Source organism: Eulemur rufifrons, chromosome 16 (genome assembly GCF_041146395.1).
Source record: "Eulemur rufifrons isolate Redbay chromosome 16, OSU_ERuf_1, whole genome shotgun sequence".
NCBI lineage: Eukaryota > Metazoa > Chordata > Mammalia > Primates > Lemuridae > Eulemur > Eulemur rufifrons.
Genome location: NC_090998.1, coordinates 90014667 through 90040331, shown reverse-complemented (window position 1 = coordinate 90040331; position 25665 = coordinate 90014667). Strand labels below are relative to the sequence as shown.

Sequence of the window (25665 nt, the reverse complement as noted above, 5' to 3'; positions counted from 1 at the left end):
ATAAGCAGGGCAGGAATTACTTCTATCTGATAGATGAGGAAACTGAAGCACAAAGGGTTAGAGATTAGATTTTATTTATTTGTTTGTTTGTTTATTTATTTATTTTGTTTTTTGAGACAGAGTCTTGCTCTGTTGCCCGGGCTAGAGTGCTGTTGTGTCAACCTAGCTCACAGCAACCCAAACACCTGGGCTTAAGCAATCCTTCTGCCTCAGGCTCCCGAGTAGCTGGGACTACAGGCATGTGCCACCATGCCCAGCTAATTTTTTCCATATGTTTTTAGTTGTCCAGCTTTCTGTTTTTAGTAGAGACGGGGTCTCGCTCTTGCTGAGGCCAGTCTCGAACTCCTGACATTGAATGATCCTCCCACCCCGGTATCCTAGAGTGCTAGGATTATAGGTATGAGCCACCTCGCCCGGCCTAGAGGTTAGATTTTAGATGCCAAGGGTATCTGGATGGTGATGAAGGGGGTGTCTGGGATGGATTCTAATGAGAGAGTTTTTTGGCCTATCTCTCAGGCTCCTAAGCTAACACACAGAGAGGAAACTTAGGGGAGGTGGGGGTTGGGGGAGAACAGAAAAGACAGTCTCAAAATTCTCTTCTCAAAATATTTAATTTTGCTTGAAAAGGATACATTCCCAGCTTCCCTCCCCACCACATCGCTCTGGCCCACCAGCACGACACACTCGCACGCACACACGCACATAAGGCCGATGGGCTGTGGTCTGCTTCCGCCCTCTCCAGCTGGGAAGAAGGGATTTTTCTCTTGTCTCCTTCCCCCAACAAAGGTAAAGGAGAGAGGGGCCCACTGGAATGCCAGCTCCCAGGGGAGGACACAGAGCCCCACACACTCTTATCACATCACATGCACTTAGAAAAATAAAACCAAGTGGTGTTCTGGCATCCCCAACACCATAAGATAGCAATATCCACCTGGAAGTCATCTTTGCCATTTTCTAGAAAAATTTATTGCACTTAATTAGCAGATGTTAAAGGGAGCTCTGGGGTGGAGCTTTGCCATGAAAACCAGAAGCTCCTCGGCCCTTTGTGTTGCAGGGAGCATAGCTCCCAGGGCCCTGGGTGGAGAGCTGCCCAGCACAAAGGGGCTCCCAACCTGCCGACCTGCCTCAGGCCAGAGAACCGTAGGAGCTGCCTGCCCAGGGCCACGGCAGCCCTCTCAGCAGGGTGACGGGTACCCAAAGTCAAGGATCACTGCTAAGTGCCTGCGCCAACCTAAGGAGCCAGACAGGCAAACCCCTTCCTTCAGCTGAGGGTAAATTACCCAGGTCCTTCACAGAGTTGCCATTGACCTTGAAAGCTCTCTCTCCATCTAAATGAATATATATCTCTATATACATTTATAATATGTATATTCTTGCAACGTTCCAGCTCATTCATGATTTGTCTGTTCTGAGGTTGTAGTGAGGCTGCCATGAGGACGCTGAAGACAGGACCCTTAGGAAGTGGGTGGCACTTCCAAGCCCATCATGAACCCATGGAAAGCCAAGGTTAAGTCAGCTTCTCCAGCCTCCAGTGCTTTTTAGATGTCAGAGATCTGAGCACAGGAGCCTCAGTCTTCCGCTGTCAGTCCCAGGATAGAGAGGGCCCAGGAGGGAGTCAGGGAGACTCCCGTTTCCCTAGCAGAAACTGTGCAGGCACCGACCCTTTCCTCCTGCAAGGACTCAATTCTTAGGCCGGGGGAGGAGACAACCTTACCTGAACACTTATCTTCTCTATAATGTCCGCTATGGACATACTCTGTCCTGTCCCTGCCAGGCTCCTGACTCAAAAGGATTCTTCTGAAAGAGTCCAGTAGCCACACTCTTTCCAAGTAAGCACTTTGGGAAGGAACCCGCCACCTACTGCCTGGGGTGGGGGAGAGGGGGAGGGCACCAAACAGGCAAAAGGTGGGACAGAAAGGAGAGACATCAAGCCACCATCCTACCCACTGGGGTTGGAATATGGACACATGGACACCATCCAGAGATTAAGTGTCCATCCTTTAAAAAAAATAAAAGTGAGAAAACACAAACCATATACTTCTGGCCAAAGAAAATGAAGAGCTTTTAAGCTCAAGGCTCTTCTACCAATAACAAAATGAGAACTGCCCTCTTGGTGAACAGCCAGACCAGAGAGAGAGTGCCCAGGAGGGCGAGCTGCCCAGGGCAGGACACTGACATGCTGGATGCACCTGCCCTGTGTGGTTATAATAGAGTGAAAAGTGTGTACATGGTTTTTATAGAACCGCAAAGTAAAAGTCAGGGCCTGGAGAGAGGGGTGACCTCCCTTGGCCTCAGGGACCCTTGTGAAGTCCCCCAGAGAAGTGGGTGTACAGGTCCCCGGAGGGCCGTGGCATTCCCCTGGGGTGCAGCCCACAGCCTGGTCTTAACATCTGTTATGAAAAGTCTTTAGAGGTCTGGCCTGGGACTCTGAGCCATCACTTTAAATAAAGCCAGTGTTACGTATGACAAAGTACACCTGTCACTTCTGTCTCCTCTTCACCATAGGCTGCCCGCCCTGAGCAAATAAACACACCCATCTCAAGGGTGCCCAACTAACCCAAATGAGCAGAGGCTTCCACGAATTTCCTCAGTCAACTTTCTGGGCAGAGCAAAAGGATGAGTTCAGCCAGACACAAGAGAAAGGAGCAGTTGTGAGGCAGAAGAAGCTGCAGCTGTGAGAATCCCTCCATGCCATGGCCAGGCTTGTGCGGGTGGCCCCCGTCTCCTGGGACCCAGATTGAGGGGACTCTAGGCCTGTGTAAATGTCCCAACAGCCTGCTATTCCCAAGGGGTGCACTGCGACCTCAGCAACCCGACTAGGTGCCCTGCCGTGCTGAGTCTCTGGGCAGCGCACATGGGAGGGATCCTGAAGCAAGAACCAGGAAGCCCTCTCTGCCCCAGGGAGAGGGGACTCTGGCCTGGGCCACAATGGTGAGCAGAGCAAGAAAAAACAGGAGTTTCTCAAGAAACGTGCCCCAGCTCTCGTGCCCACAGTGTAAGGGGACTGCGGAGGCCAGTTTTCTGAACACCACAAGGAAGCTGCATCCTGGGTCCAGGACATTAAAGCTTCCTGGATAAGAGGGGTTTTCCTTATAAATCTACGATCTGAGATTAGTTATTGGGTGAAAAGAAACAGTAGGCCTGGAGGCCCAGTCTAGTGGGACAAACAAGAGACTCAGGTGGCCTCCACAGGTGGCCTGGAGAGGAGGTGAAAAGTTCTCCCTCTGTGCTGGCAGCCTAGGGCTCAGAGACTAGCTGCCCTGGGAGTCTGTCCTCCATGGGCATGAAACACAGAGAGGGCCAGTCACCAGGGCCTCCTCCCTGGCTTCCAGACCTCAGAGCCACAGGGGAATAGTGGTTCGAGGGCTAAGAATGATTGGGCAAACTCCTGCTGCAGGCTCCAGACTCAAACCCCAGGCCAGGCTGTGCAAACACCCTGCTCCTGTGGCCTGCCAGCCATGCAGACACTAGAGGAGGAGCTGGCTTGTCCTTCTAACTCCAAGGAAGATGGGAACTGATGTTTCTCTCAAAGATTTTCTGGGGAGGATGAGGTGCGTGACAGACACACCCCAAGTGGAAATGCACCCTGCTACCTGAGAAGACATAAGGGTGACAACAATTACGACTCCTTCTGCAGAGACAGCCCTTGGCAGCCCAGGCTGGAGACTGAGGGAGAGTCAGGAGAAGCCTGAGTGCCCTGTGAAAGGAGGATTTGTACTCCAGAGGTCCCCTTCTGATTCAACCGGGACATCCAAGAACAGAAACTAAGGCCGATTCCCCCGTCTACGTAGATTCTCTCACACTCCCCACCAGTGAGGAGGCTGGCCCCCTGGGGAAGTCGCCACGTGCGCCGCCCGTGTTATAATGAAGCTGAGACGTGAACGCTCCCGAGACAGGTGTGCCGCCACGCGCCCATGACGAGTCATAAGTCTCCACGTGTGTGAGGGGTTTCAGGGAGCCCCCAGGCAGAGGTCTGAGGTGCAAGCAGTGCCCCGCCCGGGCGGTGGGCACAGGTTACAAGGGCCCGTACTTGGTCTCGTACTTGGACACAATGGTCTTGCACTTGCCCACCTCCTTGCGTAGCTCGGCCACCTCCGTCCGCAGGGCTGTGTTCTCCTTCTCCAGGAAGGCTGCCCGGATGGTGATCTGATTTTCTTTCAGGCGCCGGGCGTCCCGTGACCGTTTAGCAGCCACATTGTTTTTTTTGCGTCTTGTCCAGTACTTTTCATCCTGTGGAGAAGTGCCCTCTGTGGGTTGCGCGTCTTTCCCCATGAGAGCACCCAATCCTTCCCCTCCCGCCACCCGGATTCCCCTCATCACTCATCTGGGCTGGCCAGAACTAAAGCTGGGACCCGAGGGAAGGAGCAGCACATGCTGAGGCACACAGACGGGAACTGCCCCCTGGGGTGGGGGGGATGAGAAACAAAGTCCTCAGTAGGTTACAAGGTAGAGGGAAGGAGACCCATCTGCTGGTAGCCGACCGAGGGCTGCCACCTACACCCTTGCCTCACGTGTTCGGGTTGTGGCTAAGGGCCTGTTACGTGGGTCTAGTCCCCTGAGTTCAAATCTTGGCTCTGCAAGATTACTGGCAGTGCAACCGTGCCAGACCTTAGCTCTCAATGTTTCAGGTCCCTTATCTTTACAAGGAGAACTAAGAGCTGTAACTACTTCATGGAGTTGTTTGAAGATTAAATGATCTAATATATAAAAAATGCTTATAACCATGCCTGGTAGAGTAAGTACCATATAAATGTTTACCATTATCACCATTATTATCATTAAAGTCTCAGAAACCTCCTGAGAGGCAGGTTCAATTCCCATTTTACAGATGAAGAACCTGAGGTACAGCTAGGTCACAGGTGACAAAGTGGGATTTGAACCCAGGTCTGCTTGACTCTAAAGCTTTGGATGAAAAGTCTTTCCTGCAAGTTTTTCATAGGATAGGATGGAAAAACGGCAGCATTCCCTCTTCTCACCAGTTCTTACAGAGCCAGGAGCTTGAGGGCTGCTTGTTCATCCCTGGGGATGGCAACATACAAGCAATCTTTTGTCCCTCAAAGTGAGGACTTGTTCAGCCATGGTTCCTGTGGTCTAGTGAGCTCTTGCCCAATGGCTGGGCTAAAGCCAGGGAAGCAGGAACATCAACACAGCTGATGGCCTGGGTCAGGAGAGAGAAACTACAGGGAGTCACACTGGGGCCAAATGCCACCTGACTCCCTTTATTTCTACCAAATTGCTGCAGGATGTGGCTCTATGCACGGAACTCATGTCTTTCTATACAAAGTCCACAAAGAGGGAGGGTTCTCCAGATAAGGTCAAATGTGAGGAAGCCTAGCCCCTCAGCTCCTGGACCAATGTTGCAGCTTTACTTATAAAGAATACCAGGTTACCTTCTGCTCATCAGGGACAAAGACCTTCTTGGCCTTTTTGATCATGGGCTGGGGCTTCAGGTCCTCCTCTGCAAACTTGTGCTTCCGAGGGTTGAAGAGCTCCCCACCTGGCACGCTGGAGAGAACCAGGTCAGCAGGGTCAGGATTGAAGTTCACATCCACCTCCACACAGTTAGGGTCAATGGGACTGGGAGTCTCTCTCTCCTTTTCCAGGGAAGATTCTGAAAAACACAGAGGCAGGTGGTCTTGAAGCAGCCCACTGCACAAAGAAGACCCACATCACAAACCCAGACACCTGCTTGAATCTCAGGGTTGCAAAAACCACTGCCACTTAGGGGGAAGAAAACCACAACAGCACCAGCCCCCAGGCCAGACTAGCACACGTGGTTCAATTCAACAATGCAAACATGGAAAGAATTCTTCCTTTTAGGAACAGAATGCTCAAAAGAAACAGAGACCCTTGAAAGACAGGATTTTCCAATTGTTTTCTGCCCCCCCAGAAATGTTAAGCAAAACATATCACTATACCCCCTTAACTTCCTGTGATTTCAAGTTCTTAAGTACGGAGAAACAGCTGAATCTCTCTGTGAACTCCAATGGGTTAGGGACAAACTGAGTAACTGAAATGGGTTCCACTTTTGAGTCCCTGAGATGTGTCAGTCACTGTCACTCATTTAGTCTTTTTTTTTTTTTCTTTTTGGTAGAGACAGGGTCTCGCTCTTGCTCAGGCTGGTCTCAAACTCTTGAGCTCAAGCGATCATTCCGCCTCGGCCTCCCAGAGTGCTAGGATTACAGGCATGAGCCACCGCAACCAGCCATCATTTAGTCTTATGAAAACTCTGAAAGGAAGATGGGTGTTAACTCTATTCTACAGATGAGAAAATTAAGGCTCAGAGAAATGAAACGGTTTTCTCAGGGTTATACAGATGATAAGTGACTGAATGAAAGTTTGAACTTTGGTCTAGCTGACTCTGATTCCTTGTTCTTCCCTGCCCCATCTGGCTGCCGCTTTATAGCGGACATTGGATTAAAGCCACATTCAGAATTCAAAGGTTGTGGCCGGGTGCGGTGGCTCACACCTGTAATCCTAGCACTCTGGGAGGCTGAGGCAGGTGGATCCTCGCAGGAGTTCGAGACCAGCCTGAGCAAGAGCAAGACCCAGTCTATACTAAAAAAACAGAAAGAAATTAGCTGGACAGCTAAATATATATATATAAAAATTAGCCGGGCATGGTGGCACATGCCTATAGTCCCAGCTACCTCCTGGCTGAGCCAGGAGGATTGCTTGAGCCCAGGAGTTTGAGGTTGCTGTGAGCTGGGCTGATGTCACGGCACTCCAGCCCGGGCAACAGAGTGAGACTCTGTTTCAAAAAAAAAAAAAAAAAAAGAATTCAAAGGTTGTGTGTTATCAAAGATAAGTTATAAAAAAAAATATATATACGTTTGGCCAACTCATTCAATGCTACTGACAGGAGTGCATAAAATAATTATTCAGTCAACAGATATTTATTGAACACCTACTATATGCCACATACTGTCCTGGCAAAGACAAAACAGTCTAACAAACAAGTAAAAATCTCTGCCTTCATGGAATGTTGATCTAGTGGGGAAAACTGAAATTACACAAGATAAATATAAAATATCTGTAAGAATGTTAGATGCCATGTGGATATTTGGGAGAAAACTTCAGCATGAATATCAAGTGCAAAGGCCCTGGGGTAGGTGCTTGGCTGGTATGTTCAAGGAATAGTAAGAAGGCCAATGTGGCTGGAGTAAATGAATGAGAAGGGAGAATAATAAGATGAGTCTGGAACAGAAAATGTTGGGCCTTTAATTCCAATAAAGCAGTGGTTTTCTGCCTTGCAGAGGATATCTGGCTACATCAGGACTGGAGGGAGTGCTACTGGCATCTAGTGGGTGGAAGCTAGGGGTGCTCCCAAACATCTTACAGTGCACAAGCCAGTCTCTCCTCCAACCACGACCAAAACTTATCTGGTCTAAATGGCAATGGTGCTGATTTTGACTCATACCCTGAGATGGGAAGTCATTGGAGGGTTCTGAGCAGAGGCATGACACAATCAGACTTAGGTTTTAACAGGATCACACACATAAACTATTAGAGGGGATTAATTACAAAGAGATCGGAGCATCAGAGGAGTGAATGAGCAGAGACTGATGTAACTGTAGGAATACAGGGGCCTGCCGAACCCCATACCTGCAAGACAAACAGCCAAGGTACCTACCACATGAAAATGCTGTTCAAAGTGATTCCATGTCTGGGTGCCTTTCAGCAGCAACCAAATGCCACGATGTGGTTAAGTTTCAGGGACAGGACAAGAGAAAGCCCCAGGAAACAAAATGGGACAATTTGCAAAGAGTGCATAAAAAAGAGGCTCGGGGAGGGGGGGCAAAGTTTTGGAGGACTCCCCCCTTCCCAGTGGATAGCTCTGTGAACAAATTCTAGCAAATGACTATAAGACCTTAAAATTACTCTGCTGGAGGAAGAGGGAAAGGTAACAGGTCTCTTAGTAATTTGCCTGAAACATTATTTTCTGAGGTCCACCATTACAAAAGATGTCAAAATTAAAATTAAAAGCTGACAACTAGAACTTCAATACTTTGCTGATGGGGGTATAAATGGATACGACCACTACGTACACTGCTTGGCAGTATCTACAAAAGCTGAATATATGCATGTCCGAGGACCCAGGCATTCTATTCCTAAGCAAAACCCAAGAGAAATGCATACATATATTTATCAAAAGATATGCACACAAATGTTCATGGCAGCTCTATTCATAACCCAAACTAGAAACACCCCAAATGTCCTTCGACTGTAGAATGGATAACCTGTGGCATGCTCATACAGTGGAATACTACTCAGCAATGAAAATTAACAAAGTATTACTACATGCAACAACACAGATGATTTTCACAAACATAAAGTTGACTGAAAGCCAACTTTAGTATACAACTTTAGTTGTACACTTCAGTGTATACAAAAGAATACATATTACTTGTGTCTTTTCTACAGAATGGATTGAAAAATTAAGAGAAGGAATTCTACTTCCATTCCTACCATATGTGTAAGTCTTCAATATAAATCTTACTTCATTTTTATTGTGATTTTTTCTGTCAAAAGAGTATTTCAAAAATATATTCTGTAAAACTTTTTTGTTAAAGAAATTCTGATGCCCACATAATTTACATTATACCATAAAGCTAGCTATAGGAAGCTATAAATGTAAGAGTATAAACGTAATTAACTTGTGACAGTTAAAAACAAAAAAGAGGACATACTACACAATTCCATTTATAGAAAGTTCAACTACAAGCAAAACCAATCTTTGGTGATAGAAATAATAATGATGCTTACCTTTAGGGAATAATGACTGAGCAGGATCATAAGGTACTTCAGAGACACTAACAGTGTTTTATATCCTGATTAGGGTGATAATTATGTGGGTGGGTTCACTTTGTAAAGATTCATTGAGCCGCACATTTATGATATGTGCACTCATGTATGACATACTTCATTAAAAAGGTCTACTTAAAAATAGAATCAAAGGCAGATGCCATCTAAGTGGTCTAAGGCAGCAGTCCCCAACCTTTTTGGCACCAGGGACTGTTTTCATGGAAGATAATTTTTCCATGGACCAGGGGTAAGGGGATGGTTTCGGGATGAATCAAGCACATTAAATTTGTTGTGCACTTTATTTCTATTATTATTACATTGTAATATATAATGAAACAATTATACAAGATGGTACAAGATGGAAGCTCATTTTCAGCTCCCTCCTCTACCCACACGTGGAAGCAGCCTTCTAGGAAAGCCAGAACAAAAATGACCCGCCTTCAAATGAGAATTCTGCCAGAATCAGCAAAGGCCTCTAGAACTAATCGGTTTACAGGAAAAAAATTAGGAGCAAAGAAACATGTTAAATGGCACCACAGAATACAGCCAGCAAAACCCAGCGCATGTAAAATTTTACAGGATAAATGATTCAGTTTCATGAACAAATAAATTGCAATGAAAAAAAAGGGGAAGGAAGCCTATAGTTAGAAATTTAAGAGACTTATCAACCAAATGCAATGTATAGGCCTTATTTGGATATTGATTCAAACAACCTGTAAAACATTTATGAGACAACTTTGGAAATCGGAATGCTGATGGATTTAATGTCAATTTTGGATGTAAAACTGGTATTTTGGTTATGTCTTTTTAAAAAGAACTCTTATATTCTATAATTTTATGTTTGTTTTAGAGGTGGGGTCTTGCTCTATTGCCCAGGCTGGAGTGCAGTGGCATTATCATAGCTCACTGCAGCCTCCAACTCTTGGGCTTGGCAATTCTCCTGCGTCAGTCTTCCAAGTAGCTGGGACTACAGGTGCAAGCCACCACGCCTGGCTAATTTTTTTCTTTTTAAGAGATGGGGTCTTGCTATGTTGCCTAAGCTGGTCTCCAATTCCTATCCTTAAGTGATCCTCCAGCTTTGCCTCCCAAAATGCTGGGATTACAGCTGAGCCACCATGCCCAGCCAGAATCCTTATATTTTATTTTGTTTTATTTATTTATTTTGAGACAGAGTCTCACTCTGTTGCCCGGGCTCGAGTGCTGTGGCATCAGCCTAGCTCACAGCAACCTCAAACTCCCGGGCTCAAGCAATCCTTCTGCCTCAGCCTCCCGAGTAGCTGGGACTACCGCCATGTGCCACCATGCCTGGCTAATTTTTTCTATAAATATTTTTAGTTGTCCAGATAATTTCTTTCTATTTTTAGTAGAGACAGGGGTCTCACTCTTGCTCAGGCTGGTCTCGAACTCCTGACCTTGAGTGATCCTCCCGCCTCGGCCTCCCAGAGTGCTAGGATTACAGGCGTGAGCCACCCTGCCCGGCCTAGAATTCTATTTTAGACACATATTGAAATATTTATGGCTAAGATGATACAATATCTAGATTTAATTGAAAATAATTGCTTATGAGTTAAGAATTGTTGAAGCTGGGTGATGGTTACATGGAGGTTCATTACAGTAGTTTCTTACTTTTGTATTTTGTTTGAAAATTCTTCCATAACAAAAGGTTTAAAAAAAGAGAGACCATGTGAATTTCCTAGATGTGGGTTCCCTGGGTGACATACCAGCTCCCAGGAGACATCAGCCTGTATGCCCCTAACTGAACCTGCAGAAACCTTTGCAGAGCCCCCTGAAACAGGAGCTATGTCTCCTCCGGTAAGTTCATGTTCAAGGGGCATGAAAACAAACAAACCAATCCCCAGAGGTACAAAGAGTAAGAGGATGAAGGACGGAGCCTGACCAAGTTCCTACCTAGGCAGTGGGAGTGCCTTCTGCATGCCAGGGCCTAAGCAGTACCTAGCTATGGAGTCAGATATCCTTGGTTCAACTGCTGCCTCCATTAACTACCAGCTTTGTGACTGTGGGCAAGTTACTTCTCTGTGCCTCAGTTTCCTCACCTGTAAAAGAGGGTTAACAGTACTAATCTCATAACGTTCTTGTGAGGATTACATGTTCATATCTGGCACAGAGTCAGTGCTAACCAAATGTCAGTAGGTGTTAATATTATTACTGCCTGAGCTTCTGGATAATCCATGGCAGAGCAAGTGTGGGGGCAAAAGAGCATCGAGGAAAAGGAGAGTGGGATTTCTATCCTGCAAGGCTTCAGACTGGAAGTGCTCAGTCCACGGCCGTGACCATTTGCAGCATACCAAGCATCAGAAAGGCTCTGACTGCTGCTGATGTCACTACTATTTTTATCTGCAGCCTCAAGGACTGTGCTGAAGGGTGGGGAGCACAGGGTTTCTCCACACAGCAGCCCCACCAGGACCTCCCCCCAGAGATAGGGCTCAATGGGTTTGGTGTCCACACAAACATGCTCAGTGGGAAGTGGACTTCTTTGGGTGGGGCAGGTGGCCCTGCCCAAAGGCCTGTCACTAACCTGTGCTGGACACGGTTTCAGAGGGCTGAAAGATGGCAGTGGAGGAGGATGGTGGGGACGCTGTGGAAGAGCTGGCAGACTCCTTTCCTTCCAGCTCAGCTACAGGAAGCAGCAGGTTCTGGGCCAGGTGGGTGGGGCTGGCAGGGATGCCATTCTCTAGCAGGAACTCGTCCAGGTCCATGTACTCCAGGTGGAAAGACTCGCCGTCGTATGGGATGGTCTTATCCCAGATGGGTGGCATGAGGGAGGCTGAGACAGCCATGGTGCTGGCAGCTGCTGCCTCATCCTCCTCCAGCTTTTCCTTCCCCTTTTCCTTATCTGCAGACACAAAATCTGTGATGAGACACCATGCAAGGGGGTAACTCAATCCCAGAAGGTAGGCAGTGAGCCTCACAGGCCCGACCCATCTTTCTCAGAGCCCTGATTCCATCCCATGCATTTCAAGAGCCCACTCTATTCTGCTGCTTGAACAAGCCCCAGCTGATCTCCTTTAGAGACGGTATCACGCCCTCATCCATGCCTGACTCTCCCGTAACGCTTACCACATGCTCTGAGGCCTGACATGGTCACAGGGTTAATTCAGAATAGGCTGTAGGACTAGCATCAGCAGGATAGAGGCTATAAAGAAGGAAATGGAGTTTTCTGACCTCTCCTGATATCTGAGCATGGAAAGGGCTGACATTTTCAGGTCAAGAACTTTTGTATTCTCCTGTCCTGTTTCCTCTGGTGATGCTTCTGCACAGCAACCTAGCCCAGGGATGAATCCTAGCTCTGTCACCCACTTGCTGTGTGATGTGTGACCTTAGCCATGTTACTTAACCTCTCTGAGCCTCAGTGTCCTCCACTACACATAAGGATAAAGTTGTCTCTTTGGTGAAGATTAGAGCTAACATTTGAAAGCATCTATGTTATATAGATCGTAGCACACAGCAGGCATTCATTATTACTGTGTGCTCACAGGGAACAGGGACTGTGTCTGAATCATTTCTAGATTTTAGGGGCCCACAAAGGAATAGGCAGACAATGGGCTATGAGAAAATGTGCATATTGAATGTAGACTATTGGATTTGCAAACAGATTCACTTTAGGTTAATTAGACAGAGAGGGCCTGGAGCTGTCTTTTCAGGACCTTTTTCAGAGCAAGAGACCTTTATCCCTGAAAAGACTGAAGGTAGGTTTTCTGGGAGAAAGGAGAGGGTGGAGTTGAAGAAGAAAGACTGCTTCTATTCAAAGCAAAATTAATTAATGGGGACTGGATCCTGCCTAATTGTCTCAGTCAAAAAGTTATGCACGTGGATATCCAAGAGAGGGCAATTAAGAAAAAAGAGAAGAGAGAAATGTGACAAGGTTGGAAGGAAATCAAATTGACAGGGAGGCTAATCAGGGAAGTGGGAGATAAAATCATGACAAGTTCACAATGGGTTTTCAAAATTGAGGGAGACAACTTTGAACTTTGGATTTAGAAGTGAAAAGGAGAAATCAAATATGATTATGTTGGAAATAAACCAGTCACGCATGGACTCCTAGACCATAGACAGACAAAAAGCAGCTTGTTGGTTCAATTAAAAATGAACATAATCAGTGAATTAAGAAGGTGGATATTTTGACAAACAGAACTTGGTCAGGGCTTCTAATACAAATTATTAATAACTTGAGTTCCTGCAACTGCATTCTGTACCAGCCTTTGATTTAAAACAAATTGGGAAGTAAAAAGCCAAGCCCTGGTGGGCTGGGTGGGCCAGATGGCCTTCCTGTTCTCCTCCCCTGAGATCTGGACTCCACATTCTGTTCAGAAATGACTGTGGCCCACGTCAGGTGGGGTCATTTGGGATCAATGGAGGCAAGAGAAGGGAGGAGATAGAGATAGAAAAGCAGCCATACTGAAGGACAAGCAACAATAAGTTCCAGGTTTTGCTTGGCCTAAGTAAGGATTTTTTTTTTTTTTTTTTTTTTGAGACAGAGTCTCACTCTGTTGCCCAGGCTAGAGTGAGTGCCGTGGCGTCAGCCTAGCTCACAGCAACCTCAAACTCCTGAGCTCAAGCGATGCTCCTGTCTCAGCCTCCCGAGTAGCTGGGACTACAGGCATGCGCCACCCTGCCCGGCTAATTTTTTCAATATTTTTAGCGGTCTATATAATTTCTTTCTATTTTTAGTAGAGATGGGGTCTCGCTCTTGCTCAGGCTGGTCTCGAACTCCTGAGCTCAAACGATCCGCTCACCTTGGCCTCCCAGAGTGCTAGGATTACAGGTGTGAGCCACCGCGCCCGGCCAGTAAGGATATTTTAAATGAATGTTTTTGTAAGGTGAAGTTTTAAACTGTAAGACATAAAGGACTAGTCCATCACTTAGATCTCAGGAATTGACACCAGTGGTTGCTAGTGTGATACAGTAGAAAAAGTACCAAACTTGAGAAGCACCTTCACCTTTCAGGGCCTCAACTTTCCTCACCTGGGAAATGGGGATAATACCCTACAGGGCTGTTGTGGAAGTCTAAATGAAATAGGATTATGTCAAAGTGCTTTGTGAGCACTCTGCAAATGTAATTTAGAATTACTAGGTTCTAGTAGGTTACTAGGATGGTTATTATCTGGTAATCTTAAACAAGCATCTGCCAGATGTGTACACCTGTCCCTGCAGCTCATTTCAGCCTCAGATTTGGAACAAAGCATTGCCTTAAAAACAAACAGAAGGATTTGTGGACATGAGGTCCCAAAGCAGGAGGAGAGAGCCTGGCCTCACCTGATGTGCTAAAGCTATTTATAAACCTAAAAGTGACAGCCATAGGGATGGGAGCCTCAGAACACACCCAGAAAAGGAAGAGAAATGGCATTTTTAAAAGGAAAATTAATTCTCCAGGACAGGCAATTAACAGAAGGCCTATCCCTTCCCAAATCCCTGAATAATACTGATGGCTCTTGGAAATGAAAAGGTCTCAGACTGAAAGTATACTTCACTGCACCTAAAACCCCCGCAATAGGTGGCATGCCTGCTGCTCCCCGAACCTCATCTCCCAAGCCAAAAATCAAGGCCAACCCTGCTTTCCACATATGCTCCAGGGACCTCTGTGTTCTAGGAAATAAGGCGAAGTTCAGTCCTGCCCCTGTGGCCCCAAACAACCAGGGGAAGGGTCTCAGGGACCTCACTCTGACCCTCACCCAGTCCCTGCCTCGTCCAAAGCCCCCCTGAGAAGACACCCGCATCCTTGCCCACTCCCTTCCCCCACCCGCACCTCAACAGCAGCCCTGAGACACGTTTCCAGAAAGGCTCCAGCGTGGACCTAGCAGCTGAGGATACTCACACCCAGGAAGGAAGCTACGTCCTCCCCCCAGGAGGGGGAAGGCTGTATACAACGACAGTCTGCCACCTTGGTCCAGCGCTTCTCAAACTTTGGTGGACTTTGAAGTCAACCGGGTGAAGTGCATTAGGGTGCTCCTTAAAATGCAGACTCCTGTCCCAAGAGCTGCAGATTGGGTGTGGCCAGGAACCGGCATTTTAAACAAGCATCCCGAGTGATCCGGTGCAGGCAGCCCCAGAGGCGGCGCCCTGGAGCGTCACTTAAGTGCCTGCTCCCGACCCCCACCACCCTCCTCAGAAACCCCTACACGAACCTCCTCCTCGCGCCCCCAACCATACTCTCCCTCCTGACCCTTCCTCTCTCAGCTTGTCCCTGACCTCCTCTCCCCAGCGCCCCCGCCTCGTCCTTCAGGCTCCTCGTCATCCCCGGCCCCCATCCCCCTCCGCTGGACCACTTCACCCCGACCTCCAACCTCCCCGGCCCCGCCCTCTCCGGCCCCGCCCCTGCAGAAACCCCGCCCCCAGGCACGCGCGGACCACCCCCCTCACCGAGGCGCGCCTCGCGCGGGGGGTTCTCCATCAGTTTCTTCAAGACCAGTGGAAAGGAGCCCGGCAGGCCCCTTTCCCCAGGTGCACGCCCCGGCCCCGGGCCTGGCCCAGCCTGCGGCTCCACAGGCGGCTTCTTTCCGCCGCCCGCGTCGGACATCGTGCCCCGCGCCCTGCCCGCGCGCTTCGCCTCCCCCGCCCGCCCCCCGAGATGGGCCAGAGCCGTGCGACCCGCTGCAGCTGCCGACACGGACAGCTACTGCGCAGGCGCTCAGCGGCACCCCCGCCTCCCTCCATCCCTACCCCGCCTGCAGACCGGCTCTGGGACATTAATTATTTATGAGGCCAGGCCGGCTTCCCGAGATTGCGGCTTCGGATTGGCCCACCTTCCCGGGCCGTGATTGGCTGGGCAGCCGGGGTGAGCGAGACACGTGCGGGGCCAGGTGAGGCGCCTCCGCTGGAGGCCCCGCCCCGCCCGCGTCCGCGTCCCCTGATTGGAGCCTGGTGGAGTCTGTGGTGGAGGCTTCCTTCGGCTGCGGCCCCTTCCCCTCTACCGGGTGTGTCCCTTTCGCCACTCTTTCTGTAACCCCCGCCTTCTCCCAGACCTCCGTATCCTTTCCCTCCAGTCCCAACCTCGCAACCTTCTGGCTGCGCCACCGGAGGGAGGCGGGGCTGGGCGCGGACAGGCCGGCCAGGGCAGCCTATCCGAGAGCCCGCTCGGTCTGCGCGGACAGCCCCCCCGTGGGTCACGTGGAGCCTCAACCGAGGCCAGTCGCGTGGGGGGGGGGGAAGAGGAGGACGGCGCGGGAACAGCCAATGGAGGGCGAGGGCGGGGCCCGGGGCGGTGCACGAGGCGCCGCACGTGCGGGGTTGCGGCGGGGCTGGGAAGGGAGGGCCGGGCCTGTTGTTCCGCGGACTCTGCCCAGGGTCGTGAGAAGGGGACGCGAAGCCCAGCCCGGCGCTTTTCCTCCCACGCGACCCAGAGGTTGCCCGAGGGCAGAACGGCGGACGGCGACCTGCCGAACCTTGGGATGGCCAGAGCAGGCTTGGCCGCCGCGGAAGTGAGGTGTCAGGTTGCCCACTGATCCCCGGTTTCTGGCGCGGGCGTGGCGGCCAGATAAACACTAGCGTGGAGGGAGCATTCTTGAGGCCCATCCCTGAGCCAGGGCCCTGCACACGCTTCCGTCCTCCCGCTTACTAGCTTGTGACCTTGGGAAAGTCTAGTTGCTTCACTTGAGCTTGTTTCCTTGGCCATAAAATTAAGAGGTTGGGTCAGATAATCTCTACAGTCCCAAATAGCTCTGATCGTTCCTTTTTAAGACTTATCCTTCTTTTACCTAGGGGAAGAAAATCTCTTTTACACAAGGTAAAGATCCCACATTTTGTGGGAGAACCACCTCTTCTTTTAAAATATAAATACTCCCTGGGAGTTCCTCAGGAAACCTGTAGAAATGTAAAATGTGGAAGGGTACACAAAGGTAAAGACGTTTTGAGAAGCTGCTCCTAAACAGCGCTCAGAACTTTGTACTCTATAATACAGGTCGTAACTCTGCTTCAAACCCAGACAGCGCTACCCTCTCCCGGCGTACTCCCAGAGGGCAGAGACTTTGGCTCATTTGTCCTGTATCCTTCCAATGGCCCGGGCCTTGTAGAAGTGGCGGTTGGGGGGATGGTAGAATGGCAGTCCTTGGTTCAGGGGATAGATGCGTGACCCAAACTCACAGCTAGCTAAAAGTTGTCAAGCTGCTGCAATCAAAATTTTGCTGGGAGTTGACAAAAAAAAAAAAGTTGGGTAGCTGAGCAGGCCTGGAAAGCAAGAGATCTGAAGGACTTTGGACAGTGGTAGGGACAGGATGGTGGAGTCTTACTCCAAAATTCAAGTTCTCACTGCCATTCTAATGACTTTGGTCATTTCCTGAATCTCATGCCTCCAACTAACGGCTTCCCCTCTCCAGACTTCCTTTTCCTCACATGTCAAATGGAAGAAGAGCAGGCTCTATTGTACCTTACGGGGTTTCCATGAGTCAGTGTGTATAAATGTACAATTGCAAACCTGCAACAAATGGTAGTTTTCATAATTTTACTAAAACTTTGATGGATATAAATCCATTGGTTGGTGTATCCATTATCTCAGAGGCTAGCACAATGCCTGTACTACTCTCACTTTAGTAGAAAAAGTCAATTGTGTACAGAAAATCTGTTTTGTTGTAGAATTGTTGTTAGTGTGAATTCTGTATGTGCCTAAACTAAGATGTGTTTAGGAGAAACTGACCTAGAGGTTTTTAGAAATAAAATTCAAAGGGCATTCCAAGGAAATGGGTTAAAATAATATAGGAAGCTTTAAAAAAAGAAAAAAACACAAAAAACGGCTAGTTTGGCCATGGAGAGACTCGCTGGGTTAGAGTTAATTGTATATTTTTTGTGGCCAATTGACATTATTGTGGGGGAAAAAGTTTCAACATATTAGAGTAGGCTTAATAACATAACAATGGAAGGTTATAACATTTGTTTATGACAAAGATGAGATGTAGTAAGAGGAAGTGAAGATTTGGATTTTCTTTTTTTTAGTTATAGTTATCCAAAATGGATATGCCTATGCCACCCATCCGCCACCTGGAGTAACTAACCTAACACACAAGTGACTCTGGTGAGAAGTGAGACTAGCAGGTTAGGGCTTTACAACTCAGTTTTGATTGTGTTCTTGGTTCATGTACTGACACTCCCCAGAGAACATTTTTCCTCCCGGATAACCAAAGGGTAAATGGTCTATCACAGATAGTGAGGGAGCATTATAAACACGTTCTCTCTTGTGCTCAACTGCAAGCTGTGAGGTTGGCTACGTTGCCGACTTGCAGTGGACAGCACGCTGCTGGAGGCAGGAGCCATTCTGTTTTCTTCATTCTCCACCTGGCCCAAGAAGAGCCACAGCAGCCTCTCTCTACCATCTCCTATCAATAAAGTGGAAATAACGGAGTGATCTTGCCCCTTCTCTTAGTGGGGGAATAAATGTTGTGAGAAGTAATCAGCTAATTTCCATGGTCCTTGTGAACCCTACAAACTCTGTAAGAAGAACATGTTATTATTAATATGTGGTTAAGACTTTAAAGATATGAAATGTACCTTAGTATTCTGTAGTGACAGGTTTTCAGTACAGTGGCTTCTTGAGGGACACGTGGACAGTGGTGACTTTGTGGGTTTGGGAGCGTAGCCTGGGGAGAGTCTCCCCTCAGCCACTGACCAGCCATGTGGCCTTGGGTGAGTGAGTTCTTCTGTCTGAGCCAGAGGTGGACCTGCCTACCTCATAGGGTGGTTGTGAGGTTTATATGTTATAAGCAATGTCAAGTGTGTGCCCAGAACAGGGTGCGGTGTGAAGTGGGTGGGTGCCCACCCTTCCCTTTCCCTTCAGGTTGTATCAGGTCAGGAGTAGAACTATTAATATTTTGGGTGTGAGGACAAGACTGTAGGCCTGAGGGTGGGTTTGGAGTCTAAGTTAAAGATGAGATGGGATATGAAATGCCCATTTTCCAGAGCTGGACTGGCTTTGAGTTCTACTCGTTACTGTTCCAGAAATCTGCTAACTGGCCCAAGTTAAAAACTTTATTCAGTTGAGTATATGCAGAACAAATGATTTTCATTAAGCCTTTTTGCCAATCTGGATTTTAAAAAACTTATTTATTTATTTATTAGAGACTGGGTCTCACTCTGTCACCTAGGCTGGAGTGCAGTGGCTCCATCATAGCTCACTGAAGCCTCGAATTCCTGGCCTTAAGTGATCCTGTGATTCTCCCACCCCAGCCTCCTGAGTACCTGGGACTACAGGTGTGGACCACTGTGCCTGGCTCAGATTATTATTATTTAAACTGGAAGTTTAGAGGAACTAAAACTCCAGCATGGGAGCTTTTGACCAGATACCCCATAATCATCTCTTTGGCCATATATTCAGCATTTAGGACAGTCCCACTCCATCTTCTGACTTCCTGAAAAATGAGACATGGGCCTGGGATATGTAATGGCAGGACAATGATAAGTGTTCTTTTAAGCTCCAGCAAAGCCCGGTTATCTGTGTTGTCTGCCAATACCAAATGCAGGAGAGCACAATGTTTTGTTCAGGGTTGTAACTCAGTAGATATTTGTTGGCTTGCTTTGTTGGTGGTGGTGGTGGAAAGAGGGTTGACAAAACCTTTCAGAGCCAAGTTATATACATTTGGAGCGTTATGATCATTAAGTAACAGTCACTGTGTTTGATTTACAATTGAACCGGGAATAACAAACATGAGCCATCCTTAAGGCAAGTCCCCTAGCACTAGCTGTGCCAACAACTCTCCTTTCTAGTCCACATACCCGTGGCTGCAAAATTCTGGGCTCTGTGGTTTGTACGTTGGTCTCAGTGTGTTCCAGGGGAGAAGTGGTAGGTGGAGGCTCTTTACTAAATTCTTGTCCATCTCTTCAGTACTCTCGAGAGTACTGGTTTCCTGTTTGGCTTGCATTTTGTCCACTCCCATAGTTTGGATTACAGATGGAGAGCAGCCCTAAGAGTGCTATATCCAGGGAGAAGCTCTCACCTCCAGCCTCTGTGACAACTCAACAGTCACTGCCTGACAGCCATAGTTTCTCCAGTAGAAGCCTGGAGTAGGTTGTGGGCCCTGGAGCCAGGCCACCCGGGCTGGTTACCTGCATCGACTATAGTTGACCCTTGAACAACACAGGTCTGAACCGCAAGGTCCACTTGTATATGGATTTTTTTCCCCATAAACATTACACCAAGTGTGCCTGCCTCTTCTGCCTCCCCTTCCACTTCTTCCACCTTTTCTGCCTCTGCCACCCCTGAGATGCAAGAGCAGCCCCTCCTGTTCTTCCTCTTCCTCAGCCTGCTCAACGTGAAGATAATGAGGAAGACCTTCATGATGATCCACTTCTACTTAATGAACAGTAAATGTATTTTCTCTTCCTTATGATTTTCTTAATAACATTTTCCTACTTCATTGTGAAAATACATGTAACATACAAAATATGTGTTAAACAACTGTTTGTTATACATAAGGCTTCTAGTCAACAATAGGCTATTAGTAGTTAAGTTTTTGGGCAGTCAAAAGTTATGCTCAAATTTTCAACTGTGCAAGGGGTCAGTGTCCCTAACCCCTGTGTTGTTCAAGGGTCACCTGTACTTCCTTTGTATTCTTGGGTAGTTTACTTAACCTTTGTGTGCCTGAGTGTCTGAAGTAAATGAGTCGGTTTAGGCACAGTGCTGAGGACAGCACATGGCACATAGCAAGTGCTCAGTTAATGTAAACTCATACTATAATTCCATGTTAGATGGTTCTGGGGATACCTCATTCCTCCTCACCTTACATTTTCCCCAAGAATAGTGGTAGTGGGTGGGGCCTTAAAGATAGGAAGGTGACAGCCTTACTCTTCTTTATGAACTTCAAGGCCCTGCAGCCTCACCCCTGTGGGTCTCTATAACCTCACCTGTACTTCTCTCCCCCTTGCTCACTTTCTGAAGCTACAGTGGCCTTTTTCATTTTTATTTTTGAGAGACAGGGTCTCGCTGTGTTACCCAGGCTGGAGTGCAGTGGTTATTCACAAGCACAGTCATACCTCACTTCAGCCTCAAACTTCTAGGCTCAAGTGATCCTCCTGCCTCAGCCTCCCAAGTAGGCAGGACTACAGCAGATGTCACAGTGCCTGGCCACAGTGGCCTTTTATTTGTCAGACACATTTCATCTTCCCTGCCCCAGGAAAGGGCCTTTGCAAATGCTATTCCCATAGTCTGAAATTTCCTTGTGTAGCTGGCTCTTCCTCACCCTCCAGGTCTCAGCTCAAATGTCACCCCCTGAGAGAGGGGCTGGTCCTGACCCTCTGATGGCTGACTGTCTTCCCCACTGGAATGCAAACACCAGGGCAGCAATGGCAGCGTTCATCTCATTCACCCCTGAGCCACAAGCACAGCAAATGCTCAATAAGCAAATGATGAGCGATCGGATAACTGAGAGGCGCTGCCCTGAGACGTGGTTTCAGAGACCAGGGAATCCCGTGGGTAGCATGAACCTGGTAGCAGGAGGAACTGGGTTTGTATCCCTCGACAGCTGTGTGGTCTTCCCATCTCTGAACAACCATCTTCACATCTGTAGACAGGATAATCATACCTCCCTTGCAAAGCCATTGCACAGACAGTCATGTAGAAGCACATAACACAGTTCCTGGCACATGCTCAAGAGACAGTGGCTGTAAGAACCAGGAGTCATTCCTTTAGCAGCCTAGCTTTGGGTCAGGCCTGATGCAGACCCATCCAGAAGGGGCACTCCTGGACACCGCCCTCAGTGTCTGGTACTTGGTGAGACTTAGTTTCTCACACTTCTCTGATTGGTGAGGGGGGACAAATAGAGAAGGCGGCTCTGGAGGAAAAGAGAGGCTGGTCCACATACTGGCCCTGAGGGTAGCCAATCTCAGTTCCTTTTCTCACCAGAAGAATGGGGAAAATACACTATTTAGAAGGTGGTAGTGAGGATTAAATGAGCTAACAAGTCCAGCACATAGAGGGCCCCCTTCTCTGTCCTCCCTGAAAACAAAGGCTACAATTTCTCAGTTTTTGATATGGCTCCCCCAGACTGTGAGAGGAGGCAACCACATGGACCTCTGCTAAGGCTAAGCTGGGGGCCGGGGAGCACCCCAGGCTGCACTGAGCTCATCCTCTCAGCCCATTTCCGTCCCCCCACCAAGAGGACAGTACCAAGGCCTCTCCTCCTATACCCCTGTCTCTGCCCCAGCAAGTCCCGAAGAGATCCTGCCTGTTATTACAAAACTGGCTCTCCTGTGCAGGGCCAATGGCACATGCCCCTAGGAGCCTCAGCGCATGTTTCCAAGGTTCCAAGGAGACAGCCTGTGTGTGGGTGTGGGTGTGGGTGTGGGTGTGTGCACGCGCGCAGAAATTTGTAACTTCCAGTTCTTTAAAGGAAGGCGGAAAGGCAGTGAGGGTCAGATTGCAAGTGTGATGCAGGTGGAAGGAGCATAATACCAGGCTACTCTTTGCCTTTCATAGAGAAAACAGCATGGCACTTCACAGTTTGCAAACACCTTCACGTAGGATAACTCATTTGATCCTGGCAACAGGCTTGTGAAGCGGATATTCTTTCTCCCTTTTTTACAGATTGGAGGTAGAGAGAGAGAGACAGGTCAAGGATTCCTGAGCAGTGGGCAGCAGCTTCAGGATTCATATGCTGTCTGTGATTATAAGCCCCTGCCATCTTCCCTGGGCCACACTGCCTTGTCCAGAGGGGATTCTGGTTTAGGAGTGCCCCAGATGGGCACCCTGCCTGCCCAGCTCAAAGCCAAGGACTTGTTCAGCCTTTGAGTGTGTTTTCCTACTTCACAGCTCATTAGAAAGGAGGCCCGAATGACCAAAGATGGCAGGAAGATGGGGGGCACCTCTAAGCACAGCCAAGCTCCGTGGGCTGAGGGAAGGATGGGGTTTAAAGAGCTGGTATTAACAGTATGGTTTATAGACACAGGGTCTTCCCAGAAGCTGGAGAAGAAGGAAGTGAGAGATGGAGTGAGCAGTCTGGAATAGAATCAGCTCTTGGAAGAGGATCCTTGGGAGACAGGGTGGGAGTGAAGACAGGAAGAGTAGTCTTTAGGGATCAGGGCCCAGAGACACAGAAGTGAAACTGAGTCAGGGCTTGGGGCACAGATCCACCCTTTTGCTGGACATGGATTGCTCTGCCCAAGGAGAGAGCCGCCAGGCAGCCATTGTAGCTGGAAGCCAAGGGAGTCTGGAGTCTGGTCAGCTCTGCTGGAGAAATTCTGCTTACCCAGCGACAGGAAAGAGGCAGAGGTGTGCGCAGACTGGGCAATGAGCCCCATGTTTGGGTCTCAGGGAGTCTCTTTGAACTGGAAAGTGGAGGGGGAGGCTGCAGGGAAGACAGAGTCTGGGGAGAGCACACCTGGAATTTCTCACACTCCTCACGGCTTTCCTCTGAAATTCCCTCCCACTGAAGCCAAGATGTGCTTTGCACGTGACCTAAATGTGTGCTGAAGCACAGCCATCGGGCTGAAGGAAGAAGAGAAAGTGGGGAGTGTGTAGTCCAAGAAGAAACCTGCCCCCTTTCACACTGGACAGGGAGCAGTGGAAAGTCCACCAGAGCAAAGGCACTTGACCCTGAGGGCATGTGTGTTCTGGGGCAACTGGCCTCAGCTGTCTTTCTCCATTGAGGTTTGAAGCTGGAGCAGTGGGAAATGGGAGAGAAGCTGCTTCAACAAGAACTTTTGGGGCACTTTCACGACTGCTTAAAATTCCAGTTCTGCATGGTGGGTGTTCTTTCTTTCCACCACGGTATATTGCTTTTCAGGTAGATATTTTTATTTTTATAAATGATCTGGCCAGCCTGGCAGCTTTGGTTGGGGGCAGTAATGCGACTGAGCTCTTTGTGACCCCTTTGTCCCCTGATTCACCCAGTTGGCTGCAGGCATCTGTCAGTCCCTCATGCCTCTGACCCTCAGTGAGACAGCAGTGAAGGAATAAGAGGCGGCCCGAGGCTCTGGCCCTTGGACCTACCCAGCCATATCAGACTGACTAAGCCTCAGCCGGAGCTTGCAGCACGTGGCAAAGCTCTGCGTGAAGCCTCAGGCAAGTCCCCTGAGTGCTGGCCCCTAACTCTGCCCATCCACAGTGAGGGATGGGGACTTTTCAGCTGTCGCAGGGCTCTGCAGCCCAGCTGGGAGCCAGGGACCAGCAGCTGCTGCCACACTTCAAAGGCCTTGTTATCCTCATCCTAGGAGCAGTGCCCTGAGTCGCCCCCAAGAGCCCTCCCCTGCTCTGCTGGAAGCCCTGCCGCTCCTGTGCATGCAGGGGGCCCCTGGGCACCTGAGTAGGGCCAGAAGCGGGCAGCACCACCTTCGCTGGGTGCCTGGGCCAAGAAGGGAACCCCCCACCTTAGCCGTTGGAAAGCCTTCCAGCTTTGCCCACCTACACGGGCCACTCAGAGATGGCAAAGAAGTCACCTGTGGCCTGTTTGTGGGTGTGGACTCCAACTGGGGCTCATCCCTTGGGCTGAGCTGCAGAGGGCTTCCCTGAGGGGGTGGACTTCTCCTGGTGGGCAGCTGGTGTCCCAAGTGTTCCGGGGGCACAGCAGCTCCTTCTGTGATCCTCACCTCAGAGGGTGGCCTGAACTGCCCCCAGCATTCAGAACCGCAGGGTGTGGCCTAATGGGCCTGTGCCCAAGCTCCATGAGAGAGCCCATGGGGGGCCCTGCCCTGAGCTCTGGAAATGACCTTCCTCCCTCAGACACTGACTCTGGAGGAGCAGAGCCTGCCACCCCTCCTTGCCTGACTTAAAGGCAAGCCCACACGGGCTCCAGAGGGATGCCAGGAGGCCATGGGCTGTGGTGTCTGTCCTCTGATTCCTAAATTTGGGAGTGGGCTAAGAGAGTCCTGTGGAAGGAATTCCTGTAGGGACAACCAGGGCCACCTGGGATGAGCTATGTGAGGTGCCAGCACAGCAGGATGAGGGAGAGGCCTGAGAAAGGTCCCTTGGGGGGATGTCCCAGGGGCCTAAGTCAGACTCGGGCAGCAGAGGCCAGCCGCCCCTGTGAAGGCAATGAGGAGTTTCAGCATTGAAACTCCTCATTGCACCAGGGGGTGCACCCAACGGGTGCACCCCTGACGTCTTGCAACAGAAGAGATTTGGGGAAATATTTATCAGGACTCTCCCCAAAACCCGCCCTTGGGTTTCCCAGGCAGGACTTGGGAGACACCTGGTGCTGGCCGCTGGGTCTGCCCCTAGGTCCACACCCCCCTCCACCCTCCTGCGCTGCTGTGTTTGCCTGTGGTATCCTAGGAGCTCGGGCCTTCCAGCCTCGTGGTCCCGTTACATAACAGCTTCCATCCCATCCGCGAGTTCAGCCCTCCAGCGGGTGAGCGGGAGCCTCTTCTCCAGACACGGGCTCCTGCTGCCTGAATCCAGTCTCTGCCGCTCCTCTGCCACCCCCAGCGTGCATAGGGAGGGAGCTTAATAAGCCGTGAGCATCCAGCTGGATTCTTTCAACAGGGCCCTCTGTCCTGTCCTTGTCCCACATGAGCATAGCACCTGTCAGTGGCCACACACTGGCCCCATGGCTTCCCAAAGCCAGCAGGCCTAGAGGGCAGCCCCGGAGTTGGTGAGGCCCCCACAAGTCTCCCCAGTTCCTCTCTGCACCGCGGCCATTCCTCCTGCACAGGGGAGCCAAGGGCAGACCCCTGCTGTGGAACCTCCCTGGCCTGGAGATGCCTGTCCTGCCACTGTACCTGTGGCTGTCCCCATCCCTTGGGCACCTGGGCAGCCAGCCAGCGCAGACCACCTGTGCTCCTACCTGTCCTCTTCTCTGGCCAAGGAAGAGAGTGCTCCAGCAGGGACTTGAGGACCTCAGGCATGTCCATGGCAGGGGCCACTCCGAACCGGTTGCAGCTCAACACAGCTCAACACAGCCCAGCGGGAGGTGCTTGCCTGGGGGA

General features: G+C 49.6%; 1 protein-coding gene across 2 annotated transcripts; it reads right to left on the bottom strand.

The window, feature by feature from the left end:
• Window positions 1-583: 583 nt before the first annotated feature.
• Window positions 584-25665, bottom strand: TEF (TEF transcription factor, PAR bZIP family member). Of its 2 annotated transcripts, none has more exons than XM_069490636.1 (4): window positions 25524-25665; window positions 11342-11659; window positions 5391-5611; window positions 584-4230 (listed from the first exon to the last, which is right to left on the bottom strand). In XM_069490636.1, exons 1-4 carry the CDS (start codon window positions 25588-25590, stop codon window positions 4015-4017), a joined length of 822 nt encoding a protein of 273 aa, XP_069346737.1. In that variant the 5' UTR covers window positions 25591-25665; the 3' UTR covers window positions 584-4014. The 2 variants fall into 2 exon arrangements, with proteins under 2 accessions (XP_069346737.1, XP_069346736.1); XM_069490635.1 differs by lacking the exon at window positions 25524-25665 and adding an exon at window positions 15184-15412.

Excerpts from the sequence above, each read along its gene's own strand:
- TEF (XM_069490635.1), bottom strand. The coding sequence starts at position 15,340 with ATGTCCGACGCGGGCGGCGGAAAGAAGCCGCCTGTGGAGCCGCAGGCT. Across the intron at positions 11,660-15,183 it reads CCCGCGCGAGGCGCGCCTCG|ATAAGGAAAAGGGGAAGGAA; the intron begins GTGAGGGGGGTG and ends TTGTGTCTGCAG. Across the intron at positions 5,612-11,341 it reads TGAAACCGTGTCCAGCACAG|AATCTTCCCTGGAAAAGGAG; the intron begins GTTAGTGACAGG and ends TGTGTTTTTCAG.